Source organism: Palaemon carinicauda, chromosome 27, assembly GCF_036898095.1.
Source record: "Palaemon carinicauda isolate YSFRI2023 chromosome 27, ASM3689809v2, whole genome shotgun sequence".
NCBI classification, from domain to species: Eukaryota; Metazoa; Arthropoda; class Malacostraca; order Decapoda; family Palaemonidae; genus Palaemon; species Palaemon carinicauda.
In genome coordinates this window covers 70,274,942-70,291,963 of record NC_090751.1, presented here as the reverse complement: position 1 = coordinate 70,291,963, position 17,022 = coordinate 70,274,942, and the positions used below count along the sequence as shown (strand labels likewise).

Sequence of the window (17,022 nt, the reverse complement as noted above, 5' to 3'; positions counted from 1 at the left end):
ACAATATTGAAATGTTCCTTCCAAAATTCACGAAGGGTGAGATTGGTGTTGTCTGTGACATCGAAGCATTTCTTGAACAAATGCTTCGTGTACAGTTTTTTTAAGTTAGAAATAACTTGTTGGTCCATGGGCTGGGGGAGTGGCGTTGTGTTGGGCTGGATATAAAGGACCTTGATGAACCTGAACTCATCAAGAATGTCCTCTTCAAGACCAGGAGGGTGACCAGGGGCATTGTCGAGGACCAGGAGACATTTCAATGGCAGGTTTTTCTCTGCCAAATATTTTTTTTACTGCCGGACCAAAGCACAGATTAACCCATTCTGTGAAGAAATGCCGCGTAACCCAAGCCATAGCATTAGTGTGCCACATCACTTACAGTTTTTCTTTCAAGATCTTTTGGCTCTTGGAAGCATGTGGGTTTTCAGAGTGGTACACCAGCAGGGGCTACAGTCACTGCTGGTAGTCTCTTTTCCTCTTCCGTGATGAAAGTCCTCCTGGGTATCTTCTTCCAGAAAAGGCCAGCTTCATCGCAGTTGAAGACTTATTGGGGGATGAAGCCATGTCGGGCGATAACTGAGGCAAAGGTTTGAGGAAGTCCGCCACGGCTTTCGAGTCGGAACTTGCTGCTTCCCCATGCCTCACAACCGAGTGTATCCCAGTCCGTTTTTTAAAATTATCCAGCCAGCCACGCCTGGCTTTGAAGGTTTTCGCTGGCGTCGAAGTCTCCCCTACCGTCGAAGTCTCCCCTCTCCCGGCTGCTTGCTTCCCTTTCAAGTCATCATAGATTCTGCTGGCCTTTTCACATATGATCGTCTCATTCACGCTATCTCCCGCCAACTGTTTCTTCTTCATCCATAATAAAAAAAAAAACCTCCATCTCGTCGTGAATATCACTGCGCAGCTTGGAAAGGATGGTTACTCCTTTGGAAGGCTTGGTGCTCTTTATAGTATCCTTCTGCTTGAGGATGGTACATCTTGTCGATGTACTCCTCTCATATTGGCTCGCCAGCTCAGTCACTCTTACGCCACTCTCATGTTTTTCGATAATTTCATGCTTTATTTCCATTATCATCACACGCTTTTTCTTTTCACCACCCTTGTTTGCACTCGCTTGCTGTGGACCCATTGCTTATTTAATTAATTCTGCACTGATTAATGTAAACAACACGAAAAAAAAAAAACTACGGCCGATGTTCGGAGATAACTTTACACGACGGAGTTCCGACGGGATAGACCGAGTGATGCTGTCCTGGTGAGAAGCCTCTCGCACACTCGGCCAACTAGCGGCCGCATAGGGAACTACCTCGTATCTTAAATTTTTTCTTGTATCTCAGGACAAGAATTTGCTCAGAACTTTCCTCGTATCTCAAATTTCTCGTATGTTGGGACACTCGTATCTCAAGGTGTTACTAATTGCTTTTGTCAGAAAAAATTTAGCAGTTCTAGAGTAAATACAGACAATAAGTTCCTATATATAATCAAATTTATGATAAGTTTTTCATGTAGAAGTGTTGATTTTTTTCCAAAGGCCTTGCCAAATGGTATATGAAATATGACAATTACAATTATTTGCAAATAAACAAAATTGTTGAAAAAGTTGTCTATATCATTGTAAAAGTCTAAACGAGTCTAACCGTGAATATATCTTTTCTGCCATTGTGTGTAATTAAGTAATGAATAACGCTAGGATTAAATAGATTGCAATGGAAAACAATAAGTTTCCTATATAATTCATCAATGAAATATAGTATGTAGGTTTCATTTAAAAACAATTGAGCAATTGTAGAGCAGACAGACTACTGTATACATTTTTATCCTGATGTAACAAAATTTACCATTTTTTTTTAATAGAAGTTTTCAGGTAATTACATTTTTTCATATACCATATGAAAATTAAATGATTGCCTTTTAAAATGGTATATGAAATGAGAGTTGTAATTATTTGCAAATGCGCGAGCAGTAGTAAAGTAAGTTATCTATATGCACATAGAATTTTTGTGTAAGAGACGCATAAACTGGTTTTACCATAAGCATACCCTATCTACCATTTTGCATAGTATACAATTAGTGAATAACACTAGAAAAAAATGAAGGCAGTAGTGGAAACCTGAGTATATTTACTATAGAACCCATAAATAGGATAAATAGGTGTTTTTAGAAAAGGAGTAATTGTAGAGCAAAGATGGATAAATTTTTATCCTAAGTAAATTTACAAGAAAGACATAGAAATGTTCATATTTTCAATTTTTCCATGATTAAATGAGAAAATACGCACTGCCCTTTCAAATGGCATTTGCAACTTGACAATTACAATTAGTTTATATGCAAACATTCAGGCCCAGATAAATAAAAAACCTCCATGCAATAAGAAGCAGAGACAAGAAACATAATTCATGAAATTTCCGAGCACTAGAATTTAAGCCGAAAAGTAGATAAACTAGTTAGAAATGCCAAGATCAATGAAAAGGAAAGAATGGCATCAGCTAATAAAGAAAACCCGAGAGTATTTTGCATGTGTAAACAGTAGAAAGCCAGTTAAAAGCAACTTGAACACATTAAGAGACTTGCAGGAAAATCTTAAAACAAATGATTTGGAAAAAGCCAAATTGATGAATGCATATTTCACAACCATATTCACTAGGGAAGAATCACTGGCCCTCGCTGAACCAGCTATTATATATGGAGGGTCACAACCATTGAATAAAATTACATTTACCGTAAATGATGGAAAAAAGAAAATAAAAGAACACTAAATCTAAGGCACTAGGTCCAGATGATATTCCTCCAAGAGAAATTATAGAACTAAGGGAAGAGATAACCCCACACTTTTACAAAATGCTCCGAAAGACAGCAACGAAAAAAAGGCACCACAAGGATGGAAACTAGGCAATGTTCCTCCAATCTAAAAGAAGGGACCAAAAGAACCTGACAACTACAGATCTGTGTCTGACTAAAGTGCCTTAGAATTTTTTTAATCAATTATAGGAGATTCAATAATAGAACACAGAGAAAAACAATCTTCTGATAGACAGCCAACATGGATTTAGACAAAACAGATCATCTGTAACAAACCTTTTGGAATTTTTTCCATATATTTGGCATTTATGACAAAAGCAGGGCAATAGACATCATATACATAGACTTTCAAAAGGCTTTATCATTTATGAGGAGCTTTTGACAAAGTTCCTCATAAAACATTAATGGTCAAAATTAGAGCACTAGGCATTACTGACAAGCCAGCTGAATTGATCGAAGATTAGCTAACAAACAGAAAACAAAGAGTTGTAATCAATGGAGAAGCTTCAGAGTGGGCAGCTGTTACAAGCGGAGTACCTCAAGGATCCGTCCTTGGCCCATTTCTATTTCTGTTCTACATTAACGACATAGATTTAGGGTTAACTAATAGAATATCCAAATTTGCCAACTATACTAAACTAGGCATAAATGCTCCCATCTCAAAAAATGTAGAAGCCTTTAGAGAGGATCTAATGAAGCTAGGAGAATGGTCCAGAAAATGGAAAAGGCCTTTCAACTGTGAGAAATGCAAAGTCGTGCAAATATGTTATAGTAACCCACAATTAGATTACTCACTGCTAGGTAACGAAATAGAAAGTTTGGAACAGGAGGAAGATCTTGGTATTATTATCAGTAAGGATTTGAAGTTCACCAAACAGAGCATAAAGGCTGAAAAGAAAGCACACAAACTAATAGGTTACATAAAGCGATAATTCAAATACAGAAACACACACTGTAGTACAGCTGTGCACATCACTAGTAAGACCCCATCTAGAATACAGCGTCCAATTTCGGGCTCCAAGTATTCTGAAGGATATAGATAGACTGGAAGCTGTAAGAGCCAGGGCCACCAAACTAGTTCCAACACTAGGCAATTTGGATATAGACAAAAAATGGAACGGACTTATTTGATCTACAAACTTGATGACTGAGGGGGCAGGTAATAGAGGGATTCAAAATTCTTAAAGGAATAACAAATGTAGATTACAGCAATCTATTCACACTTAGCCCAAATCAGTTAAGAGGTAACGGATACAAACTGGAGTTGAAAAGACACGCCACTCAATGTGGCAATTTCTTTACATGCCAAATAGAAAATACTTGGAATAGACTTCCAGCAGATATAGTAAACTGTAACACGGTAAACGAGTATATATATATGAAATAATGGATTTCTGATTAAATTAATTGAATTATGGAGAATTGAAATGTCAGTGAAACCCTCACTTTTATCATGAACCCTAATTGTGGATCTTGCTGTTCTTCTATTGATGACTAAAACAGCACCAAAGCTAAGCCCCTTTTTACCTGACCATTATAAAGACCTTGCTATACTCTGTGTGCCAGGTAGCAGTAAGCAGTTGACCTCATTCTATTATTATTGAGTTGGATGTAAAAAAAGGTGAAGTAAAATTAATAGGAGTTTGTTGAAAAAGATAATTTTTTAATTAACGATTCTCTTTTTCAGGCAATGTATGACACTGTATCAGTGTTAGATCGGGATAAAGATTCGGTCAACAGGGTTCGTCAAGAAACGACAAGGATGTGCCGTGTTCTTAAAGTTCTTCATGAATATGTCTCTGAATGTGATGGAGATTTTGGAGATGATAGGTCAATTCTTCCCCTTGGAAGGTATGGTTGATAGAAAAAATTGATCTTTTGCGTGATTTCAAGTTTTGAACTAAAATTTATATCAAGCCTGTGATAACTTCATCTGTCATTCAGTTTTTGTCTATAGAATGTTCTATAAGTATTTTCTTAAAATAATTGATGATAACTTTTATGTACATTTCAGAGCATCAAGAGGGAAGCAAATGTCTCTTTTGGTAAGATTTCCTGTACAGGGTCGGCAACCTGATGAGTTGGACGTTTGGACTCACACCAATGATACGATGGGTGCAATTAGAAGACAAGTAAGTATTTAGATGCTGGTTATTTAAGTAAATTGCAACTTTTTTACATAGATTATCATTGTGTTTCTTGTAAAATAAATATCTTGATGGCTTAAGAACATGTCATATGAATTGAGACTACATATTTCATGCTCAGGTTTTTTTTTTTTTTTTTTTAAATCACCAGATTGTTCGAGTCATAAGTATTTTTTATTGTTTTATGAAACTCCTATGATGGTAATATTTGCTTCACCTCTAGAAGTTCGGTTTAATCGACATTTCCCCATAAAAGCTTTTAGAATTCTTAAGTTTGCCATTTTCTTTCCTTTCAATAGAGACATGATTCTAAAATATTGTAGCATTTTAACAGTTGATGGTAACAAGCAAAGGGGGGACATGCTGGTCTCTCACGATCCACATACTCTTTGTCTCGTTCAAGTCTCTCACTGTTACTTGCATGAAAAGGTATCCTCCAATTGTCTCGTGCAAGTCCCTCACTGTTCCTTGCTTGAAAAAAGTATCTTCCAATGGCTGCTGATCCAATTAAAAGTTCAGTGCTAAAGGTAACTTAATTTTAGGTCAGTGACAAAACCAGGGAAGACTAGTCGAGTTGATTATAGCGGGGATAACGACTATAATAATACACTCGCAAGTTTTGAGTGATTATCTTCAAAAGCTCTCGCCATTTCTAGTTTCATTTTTTAAATATCAGCAAGACTAGCGAGTCATCACTTTTAAGGCAGTACTGTAGTTCTGAGCATACCTGACCAGTTTTATTAACTCTAACCTAACTTTTCAATTTGAGTGTTGTGGTAGTGGTGTTTCATTCAGAAAGGTTCTGAAAGTTGTACAAATTTGAGATCCTTTCACAGAACCTCGAATGCATAAATTTAAACTTTTGTAAACCCTCCCAACACTTAAATCCTGCTAAACACTTACATACTATACTTAAATCAGAAATATTTAAATCGGAAGAATTATTAATGTACGTACTGCTCAGCAAAGCTTTGCTATTGAACAAACTCTTATGTCCATTTATTGTGGCCAAAAAGTACAGTTGTATTTAAAATATTCAGGATTTTAATAAAATGGATGTTTCACTTAATTGTCCATTAGTAATGCATGTAATATTCACATATAAGTACAGGTATACCTCGACTTACGTTGTTTCAAGTTGAAGGCGGTTTCAAATTTACGTCGGTTGTCAAAAATAATACATGGAAAAATAAAAATCCAGTTTTTAGTCATTTGTTTGACTTTCCGTCTCTCCGCCACAAGTAACAAAATCATAATATCACTGGAATAGTGTTAAAAGCACACATAACATGTTATTTTACTTTAAATAAGAATTAAAGTATATGAAATCATTTAAAAATACTTTTATTCAATGTAAACTTTCACATAATTAACATGAATCCTAGCGAACGAACTATGAAAACAGCTGTGACTTTTTTTTTTTTTTTTTTTTTTTTTTTTTTTTTTTTAATATTAATTGGCGGTCTTTAAGAGCTTACCAGTGACATTTTCTATGTTAGTTCAACTACTGTATCTACCATTTGAAGCATTAACCATACATAAAATCATATTATTGTACTATTAATAAGTATAAAAGTAATTAAAATCATATGGAAATACGTTTTTGTATACTATTTTCTTTATTATTTATGGTTGTGATCAGTTGATCACAAGATTATCACGAAAAACAAAGAAAAATATTTTAGCTCATCCAATGTAAATTACTAATGCAAATTATATCAGCACCTTTTGTTATAGAATATCATAGTTTTCATACTTTTCGTTTATAACTAATATTGTTACATCTCATATGAATACGTCTCTCTCTCTCTCTCTCTCTCTCTCTCTCTCTCTCTCTCTCTCTCTCTCTCTCTCTTTGTATTTGTGAATTCTGCAGCTGATTTGTAGCTTAGCCAACAGCATAACATATATGTACTGAAAGAGTTCTAAAATAATCCTGGTTTTCGATGTTATCTGAACTTCGTTAAATTTTTTTTTTTATTATCAATTTAAGGTGTATTTTAACAACGGGAATTACCGTATTTTTTATTGTGATTTTGTGTCGGCTGTTTTCAAGGTCACGACGGTATCAGGATTAGGATCACATATAGTTAGCCGAGTATTGTTGATACGATTTAGCTCCCTATCACGTAATCATTGAAAAAAAGAGGAGCTCAGTTCAACGAAGTCTCGACCAGCTTCTTATTTAAAATGCGCATCGAACAACATCAACAACATACAAATCAGCTGTTGGTGCAGACGATTTGCAGCCATTTATGTAGGCTATGCGATGTAAACAAAGATATTGAATGTAAATAATAATAAATGTAAGAACTAACTTTATTTTATACCATCGCAAAATAATTATAGCACCTAAATTTTTTATTAAAACTTAAAAATCTTTCTATTTTAAACTATCTTAAAACAAACCAAATTCACGAATAAACAGCCCGCTATGTACTATACACATGCTAAATTGTAAACATTTACAAGTACGGATGCATAATTATTCATAAAATTAGATTCATTTTTTGGTACTAGATTAAAATTTAAAATTTATCTGGTTGTAAGCTTGAATAGATTCTTATTAACCCTATATTATTCAAATTGAATTTACAAATAAAATACAGAACTGGGAATGGTTATTTGAGGTTCAGCCTAGTGACAAGTAAATTCGACTTTCGTCTTTTTTTAAACATAAAACTTACCCGCTGGTTATATAAGAATGGCTAAAGTCCCTGGACGCCCGGCAGAAATTGAAAATGTCGCGGCAATAGCAGATATGCCAGGTGTATACTAGTGTCCTCGCGGTAGACAGGCCAAACTATTCCAACCAATTCAGACCTTCTCTGCCGCCATTGCTGGCTGGAATGATTGGAATTCACTCGCAACCTACTTTGATTTGGACGGTTTATTTGGTGATGTACACGGTCTTTCGCTTTATTGATTTCTCTTTCATATTATCTTGAAATCTTTGGTGGTTTGGGTTTTAGATAGTTTTGACCCTTGTTAATGTTTGATCGCATAACTATTCAATATGGCCGACCCCTCCCCTGGTGGAAATGTGGGAGGTTGGGCTGTGGCACCCTAGCAGTACCAGCTGAACTCGGCTGAGTCCCTGGTTAGGCTGGAGGAACGTAGAGAGTAGAGGTCCCCTTTTTGTTTTGTTTCTTGTTGTTGTCGGCTACCCCCCAAAATTGGGGGAAGTGCCTTTGGTATATGTATGTATGTATTAAAGGATGTCATACTCGTCTTCCTAAAGCTTCTGTTGATCCTCATACGATTTGTGTGAAATGTAGGGGTAATACTTGTACTTTTGGGGATCGGTGCGAAGAAGGCTTTTCTTTGACCGAAAGTGAGTGGTTAGCTTTTGAGCGCTATACTCGGAGACTAGAGAGAGACAGAATTAGACGCAGTTCTTCTCGTTCTGTAGATTTACCTGTATCCAATGTCATTGATCCTAATCCTTCCCCCGTAGTGGTAGATCAAGAACCGAAGGAACCTACAATGAAGGAAATGTTGTCCGGGATTCAAGCTCTCGCCGTAAGAGTTGAATCACTAGCGGCGGAAAAGAACCAGATTATGTCCGAAATTAATTTGCTTAAAAGTTGTAGCACAGGTGACCTATCAAGTGCGAAAAGTTTGGCTAATGTGTTCAGTGTTGTGGAGGGTGCGTCTGCGCGATCCTGTCGTTCGCCTAGCCTTAGACCTCTTTCAAGCTCCTGAACCCAGGGGAGAAGTAACGTCGAACGGCGAAAGGGAACGAGTGGAGTCATCGCTCGCGCAGACATTCCCTCGAGCATACCTGCTGCCATATCACAGGTCGCTCACCCTCACCATAGGAAAGGTGAGGTTAGTGCATTATCGCCATCTTCGGATGAAGTTACGGGTGACGAGGTCTGGCGTCAAGCCTCTAGACCTCTTAATGCTCTGACGCGAGTTCTGATATAGATAAAGGTTTGGTGCAGTCAGATTCGGAGCTGGTCCCTGGTTCTGGTGTTACGGTTCATGCACCACCGCTTCCATCAGACTGGTGTTCGTCTCCCGAAAGTGGGGAGCGATTTGGAAGCGATGAGGAAGGCGAATTTGCGTTGGAAGAGGCTGCACGCGTGTAGCCTAAGGGTGATCCCAAATGGTCTATGCTGTTGGGCATGAAGCGGCAACTCTCGTCGCTTATGCAATCTTATCGGCCTGCTGTTGGCAGTGCGGTTGGGCGTCAGTCTTCCGGTTTACACGTGTTGACGCACTGGCGGCCTGTTGATTCCGGTAATGACGCGTTGTCGCACAGGTGATCTCCCAGCCGCAGTGTTCAACGACAGGGTAAGGTGGATGCGTCTCGTCAGGGACCTGCTTCTCAGCATCAATCGACTGCTCATAGCGCCGAACGTCGGTCTTCCAAACGCGACGGCGTTCGCCAAACAACGGAGCGGCAGGACAGAAGCGGGATGTGATACGGAGCGTCAGCGTCGGTCAGACGCTACGCGTCAGTCAACCCATGACACCGCACATCAGTCTACTCATGACGGCACACGTCAGTCATCCCATGGCGCCGCGCGTCAGTCTACCCACGACGTCACACGTTGGTCAATCCATGACGCCACGCGTCAGCCAACCCATGATGCCACACGTCAGTCGACCCTTGTCGCCTCGCGTCAGTTGGATACTATTCTACAAACTGAACGTGACAACAAGCGCAAGGCTAGTGAACGTCATGCAGATGGGAATGTTGAACAGCGCAAACTCGCGCACGTCAGCGCTGACGTGTGTATGCAGGAGCGGCGCCTCTCTGAACAAGGCACTGCTGCGGCGGCTGATTTTCTTTAGGAGGAGGAGCCGGATGAGGTTTTCTCCCCGGATGAACCGTTGGACGAGATCTCGGAGGGAGAAGAGGATAAACCACCTCAAGAAGTTAATGCTGGTCTTTACGGAATTATTCCAGACCATTTTACTCCTGTACGCCCGCGTTCTCCGCCTTCGCAATTTACCCTTGGTAAAACAGCAAGAGCATCTATATTCACGAAGATGGTACTCTCTCACTCCTCTAAGAGGGCGTTAAAGTTAATGGGAGTGTGGATGGATTCGAAGAAGGTCTTTGGCAAGACGTGTTTCGCTTTTCCTCCTGCCAGACTAGCCTCCAAATCTAGTGTTTGGTATGAGACAGGAGAAGTCTTAGGCTTGGGAGTTCTTGCCTCTGCCTAGGGAGATTTCTCGAACCTAGTAGACTCTTCATGTCGGCTAGCTATGAGGAGGACTAAAGTCTGAGTTCGACCATCTCTTGAAAGGCATTTTCAGGGCTTTTGAAGTGTTTAACTTTCTGGACTGGTCTCTGGGAGCCTTGGGGAGGAAAGTGTCGGAAATGAAGGGCACTGACACTAGTAACCTCATTCAACTAATGTCATGCATGGACAAGGCAGTTAGGGACGGTTCAAATGAATTGGCTGCCCTATTCACAGCCGGAGTTGTCAAGAAGAGGGCAACTAAGTGTTCTTTCCTCTCTGTGGGGGTCACTCCTTTTCAGAGATCGGAGTTACTTTTTGTGCCACTATCTTCTGCGCTATTCCCTCGAGTTGGTAAGGGAAGTTGCTGCTGCGCTGACCCAGAAGGCTACCCATGATCTGGTTGCTAAGACGGCTAGGAAGGTGCTGCCTACTTCATTCCCTTCCCATAGACCAAAGGAAGTTACTTTGTTTTCACAATCCGCTCAGCCCTTTCGTGGTAAACCTGCCAGAAGGGGTAACTTCAAGCCCGACGGAAAGAAGTCCAAGAAAAGAGGAGCTAAATCCAGTCGAGGCAGAGTCTGACTGCCCTCTCCTTCAGACAGCAGTGGGGGCCAGGCTGAATTACTTCTGGCAGGCCTGGGAGAGAAGAGGAGCGGACCCTTGGTTCGTTCTTGTTTTAAAGGAAGGATGCAAAATCCCATTCTTCTCTAAACCTCCGTTAGCCACAGATCCTATGGATCTCTCGCCCAAATACAGGGAAGGACCAAAGAGGCAAGCCTTGCGGCTTCTGATGTCTCTCTTGCTAGAGAAGAAAGCGATAGAGAGGGTGCGGGACTTAAAATCGCCAGGGTTTTACAAACTTTTGTTCTTGGTTCCCAAGAGTTCGGGGGATGGAGGCCAGTTCTGTATGTAAGTGCCCTCAACAGCTACGTCCAGAATTCGAAGTTCACCATGGAAACTCAGAAAACCGTGCTGGCAGCAGTAAGGAAGGGCGACTGGATGGTATCATTAGACCTTCAGGACGCTTACTTTCCTGTCCCAATACATCCGAGTTGCAGACGTTATCTTAGGTTCGTGTATGGGAAGGAAGTCTTCCAGTTCCGGGCCTTATGTTTCGGTCTCAGCACAGCTCCTCTGGTATTCACGAAGGTCATGCTGAATGTGGCGAGCATGCTACACTCAAGGGGCATCAACGCCTCCCTGTACTTGACGATTGGCTCATAAGAGCCCCCTTGGCCGATCGCTGTTTGAAGGAACTGCAGCTGACATTGAATTTGTCAAAGGAATTAGGACTCCCAGTAAGTTCAAAGAAGTCACAGCTGACTCCATCCCAGAAGATTCTTTATTTGGGGATGGAGATTGAGTCGGACTTTTCAGACTTTTCTGTCGCTTGCAAGGATTCAATCAGCTCTCCTAAAGCTTTGTGCCTTTATAAAGAAGGACGTCAGTTCAGTGAGAGAGTGGATGAGTCTTCTGGGGACCCTTTCATCACTGGAAAAGTTTGTGTCACTGGGGAGGCTGCACTTACGTCCCCTTCAATTTCATCTCAATTATCATTGGAAGAAAGGGGAGTGTCGACAGGGAAAGTATTCCCATTACGAATCCCATAAGAACACACCTCCTCCAGTGGTGGAACAATGTACACAGACTTCTGGAGGGCCTCTCGTTAGAGCAAAAGAGCCCAGACCTCATGTTGTTTTCCGACGCCTCAAACTAGGGGTGGGGAGCAACCTTAGGGAAGGCAGAGATCTCAGGTCTGTGGACAAAGGAGCAAGAAATCCTCCATATCAATCAGAAGGAGCTTTTAGCAGTGCATTTAGCCCTCAACGCTTCGAGAAACTAGTCCTAGGCAAGGTGGTACAGGTCAATGCCGACAGCACCACGGCTTTGGCTTATATAGCAAAGCAAGGCGGGACTCACTCGAAGTCTCTACGAGATAGCAAGACCTCTTCTCGTATGGGCGGAGGAAAGGAAAGTTACCTTATTGACACTATTTATTCAGGGAGTCAAGAACGCGAGTGAGGACAGACTCAGCAGGAGGAATCAAGTTCTCCCCAGAGAGTGGACATTGCACCTAGACGTTTGCAAGAGACTGTGGCGGATGTGGGGTCGTCCTCTCGTAGACCTGTTTGCAACCTCGAAGACGAAAAGGCTGGAGACACATTGCTCGCCAGTTCCGGATCTCGAGGCAACTCACATAGATGCGTTCCTGTTAGATTAGTCACACATGGATGTGTACGCGTTCCTACCTTTCAAAATCCTGTACAAGGTGTTACAGAAGTTGTCTCACGAGGGAACCAGGATAACCCTAGTGGCTCCTTTCTGGCCGTCAAGAAGTTGGTTCACAGAGGTACTGGAATGGATGGTGGACGTTCTTAGAAGCCTACCATTAAGAGCAGATCCTCTCAAACAACCTCACTTGGCAAGAAACCATCTAAACCTCCGAGCTCTATGTTTGACTGCCTTCAGACTATCGAAAAACTCGCAAGATCTAGAGGATTTTCGAAGGAGGCAGCCAAGGCTATTGCAAGAGCAAGGAGGACTTCTACCATCAGAGTGTATCAGTCCAAGTGGAAGGTATTCAGAGGAAGGTGTGGAGCTAACTCGGTTTCTTCATCCAGTACCTCTATAGCACAGATTGCCGATTTCTTCTTAGATTTTAAGGATAAGTATAACTTTTCCTCCCCGACCATGAAGGGGTACAGAAGTATGCTGGCCGCTGTTTTCAGACACAGATTTGGATCTCCAACAATAAAGACCTGCAAGATCTTCTTAGGTCTTTTGAAACTTCTAAGAGGCGTCAACAAGAATGGCCTGCCTGGAATTTGGATGTTGTTCTTAAATTCCTCATGAGTGACAGATTCGAGCCTTTGCACTCGGCCTCTTTTAAGGACCTAACCTTGAAGACTTTTCTTGGTTAGTTTGGCGACAGCTAAAAGAGTCAGTGAAGTTCACGCTTTGAGCAAGAACATTGGTTTCCGAGATGGGAAAGCCATATGCTCCTTGCAGCTTGATTTTCGGGCCAAGAATGAACGTCCTTCCCGTCCATGGCCTAAGTCTTTTGAGATTGCTAATCTCTTATGATGTAATGGGCGAGGAATTAGAGAAGGTGCTCTGTCCTGTTGGAGCACTAAGGTTCTATTTAGACAGAACAAGAAATTTGAGAGGCAACTCAGAGGCTCTTTGGTGTGCAGTTAAGAAGCCTACACTGCCTATGTCGAAAAACGCCTTATCCTTTTTTATAAGGCTCTTGATTAGAGAGGCTCACACCCAGTGTGGTGAGGCGGACCTTAAGCTTCTCAAGGTCAAGACGCACGAAGTTAGAGCCTTAGCTACTTCGGTGGCTTTTAAACAAAATCGTTCTCTGCAAAGCATAATGGATACAACTTTTTGGAGAAGTAAATCTGTATTCGCATCCCATTATTTGAAACGTGTCCAGACTCTTTATGAGGACTGCTACACCTTGGGTCCATTCGTTGCGGCGAATGCAGTAGTAGGTGAAGGATCTACCACTACGCTCCCCTAATTCCTAGTACCCTTTTCTCCCTCTTGGAACTTGTATAGTTTTTATGGTTGTATGTGGAGATTGGTCGACAGTCTTCCGCAAGTCTTTGCTTTGGTCAGGTGGTCATGTTGTTCCTTGAGAACGCCCGGAACAAGGGTATTGGTTGAGGTCCTGTCAAGTTATAGGTTATGGCACCGTTTGACAGCTCCTAGAGATCATCAGCCCCCTGGGTGGACTGCTGGATCTCCTAAGGATAGCAGACAGAATGAGGCAGATAACCATTGCAGTCAGCTTCCTTATCAGGTATGAACCTCTTTGTTATATTTAACTCTTAAGTGAATTTCCAATTACGTTGCTGTCTGACCCACCACCAAGGGTGTCAATCAGCCATTCTTATATAACGAGCGGTTAAGTTTTTGTTTAAAAATGATATTTTCATAATAAAATAAATTTTTGAACATACCCGCTGGTTATATAAGTTATAATCCCACCCTCCTCCCGTCTAGAGACCAAGGGGCATGGAAGGTCTAAATTGGTTGGAATAGTTTGGCCTGTCTACTGCCAGGGTGCTAGTATACACCTGGCATATCTGCGATTGCTGCGAGATTTTCAATTTCTGCCGGGCATCCAGGGACTTTAGCCATTCTTATATAACCAGCGGGTAAGTATGTTCAAAAATTTATTTTATCATGAAAATATCATTTTCAAGTTGTCGCCTCTCCTGGAGCCAATTACCGACGTAAGGTGAGGTATACCTGTACCCCCATATATTGGCATTCCGGCTGTGTTTACTTAAGCATCTGGGATTAGATATGTCTGTTTTAGGCATTATTGCTGATGTAGGTACGTCCTGATGTAGTTACGTCTTTTAGTATTGATTTCAAATTATTTAAAAGGTTCGAATTATAGACATTTGTAAAATCTTTTGCTTGACGATCTCTCAGCTAAAACACTTATGCTGTTGATATTACCTTCCACTAAATGCATAAGTGAACTACAAGTACTATATTTTACCGAAAGCTTGGGAGGAACACGAGGTGATTTTCTTCCTTTTGATTTCCTTCAGAGCCAAAACAAATATTTTAAGACAAGTGTTTGCCATAATTTTTCACATCCCATCTGCAAATTGATGAAATATTTCATCAGAAAACTGATTTCTTTGTCTGGTAAGAGAAGTTTAGTACTATTTGGACAAAACTAGAAATGGTAGAGGAAGCTTCCCTAGTTTTTGTGGTGTTGGGTCCCTAATTGTCATGTCTATGATATTAGAAGTGCAGCTACTTCCCCCAATTTGTGCAGAATTCTTCCTCTGGAAGAGTTTTAGTTTTAGCTTTTTGTAGTACAAAGTCTCTTTCTACTAAACATTATTTTGAAGTATCCCTGGATTATTTAATGAGATTGCTGGGCTTTAGGCTTTATATATTCTGCTGGGGATGTGCCCTTAGTAATTTGTGAGTTCAGATAACTTATAACACTCTGTCTACACAAAATTCAATTTTTTTAATATAATATGGGGATTATTTAAATAGTTAAAGTATCATTTAGAGATGAAGTCGAGTACTGTATTTTAAATAGCTTTAGAAAGTAATTTCAAATCCTGTACACATATCTCTCCTACATTGGCATCTTGCCTCCATCACTGTGTGTGTGAATCATCAGTATAGATATCTGGGGTAGGTTTATAGAAATAAATGGAATTTTATCATTGAGGATAGGGAATATTTTTTACTTGAAAAATGAAATGAGAGAGAGAGATTGGCACTAATAGCCTCTTACCATAATTGCTAGTGTTTTATTACTTTGCTGCAGACTACTCTATTGAAAGTAAAGAAAGTGGGAAATTTTTTATCGTTAAAATTTTTTATAGGTAAATGATAATTAAACAGCTTCTAGGGATAAAGAAATGTGAACATCCTGTGGAGCATAAAATAAAAATATTTTATTAATGTCCTGTGGAGTATAAAATAAAATATATTATTAATAGAATTCATTTTTTTCACAGGTGTTACATCGGTTGAAATCGACAGCTCCCAATGTAAAAGTTGAACTCTACTTGAATACAGATCCCATAGATCCTGTGGATGACAAAAAGATAATTGCAAATATGCCTCTCAGGGATAAAATGGTACATAAAGGCTATGTATTTTTAGTATGAAAGATTTTTGGTATATGTTTTATTTACTTTGGAAATTTGTAGTAATTTATAGTAAATCGATTGGGAATTACTGTAATTGAAATTAAAACTTAAGGTTTTACTTATTTCTCTCTCTTTCCTGCAGGTTTTGACTGCTAAATTAGTCCAAGTGGGAAACAACATGCCTTCATCCCCAGATAGCTCATCAGATTCATCAACTGGATCTCCCCAACACCCTTATGAAGGTCCAAATGTTGAAGCGGAAAACTGTCTTCCTGGAGTGGTACGTGTTTAAAGTTTTGTCCAAAAATCACATATACTGTACATCAGAAAATTATGAGGAGCCTTTAAAGTAATATGCAATAATAGTCCTAACAGATAAATTCTTTGTGATTTTTATACAATTGCGTGTATTAGAAAGTTATTCTCATTGTTTTGATATATTTTCTGTCATTAAAGCAAAGTTGATTGCAATAATTTCTTCTAAATAATTGAAAACACCTTTGTATGGTTTATGTTTCATAGGATAGAATTGCTATCGGGAAACTAAAAATTTCTTTCCCAAAAATTCAATTATTCCAAATATTAAATGAAGTAGATACAATATATGAGGCTAGTTTACAGTTGAATTAGGCTAGTTCCCTTCTACTGTAGGCATTAAATTGTAAAGGAAATTAAAGTAGGAAGTTATAGCCCCAGCTGGAACAAAGAGAAACTTGCATTTTTGCATTATACAGTAATCCCTTAGCTATTGAGGTGTTATGTTCTAGATTCCCCCCCCCCCCATAGCTGAAAAACCTCAAAGTAGATAAAGAAATTACCATATTGTTTTTTTTTTATTTTCTCAATTTTTCATATTTTGTGTATTATCATTATAAAACTGAGCTTTTACAAACCCTCCCAATATACACAAACCTGTTACAAACTCGAACACTTTTCAAGCTAAAACTTACTTGTTCCTCTGCGAATGCAAACCTTCATCCTTTGGTAGGGATAGATTCGGGTAAAATCTGATAACGGCGAGTGAAGAATTATTGAGGTTCTGGCAACCTCCACCCAGTATGTACGGGTGGTCCGGGTCTGACAGTGCACACAGCCTTCGATCTTATTCTGGCTGTTGAGCTGCACAGACATTTTCTCAACGCTCTCCTACTGGCCTGAATTTTTCACTACTATCTAATTTCAGTATTATTGTGAATCAACTTGAGTAAAAGACAAATTTTCTTTTAACACTGGGACACT

The 17,022-nt window shown here is 39.9% G+C and overlaps 1 protein-coding gene across 1 annotated transcript in view; it reads left to right on the top strand.

The window, feature by feature from the left end:
* Positions 1 to 17,022, top strand: part of faf (ubiquitin carboxyl-terminal hydrolase-like faf) — a 346,068-nt gene that overhangs the window by 136,553 nt on the left and 192,493 nt on the right. The window contains exons 18-21 of the mRNA XM_068351160.1: positions 4,484 to 4,647; positions 4,811 to 4,928; positions 15,649 to 15,771; positions 15,926 to 16,063. Of these exons, the coding sequence (XP_068207261.1) occupies positions 4,484 to 4,647; positions 4,811 to 4,928; positions 15,649 to 15,771; positions 15,926 to 16,063 (543 nt within the window). The remainder of the gene's footprint in view (positions 1 to 4,483; positions 4,648 to 4,810; positions 4,929 to 15,648; positions 15,772 to 15,925; positions 16,064 to 17,022) is intronic.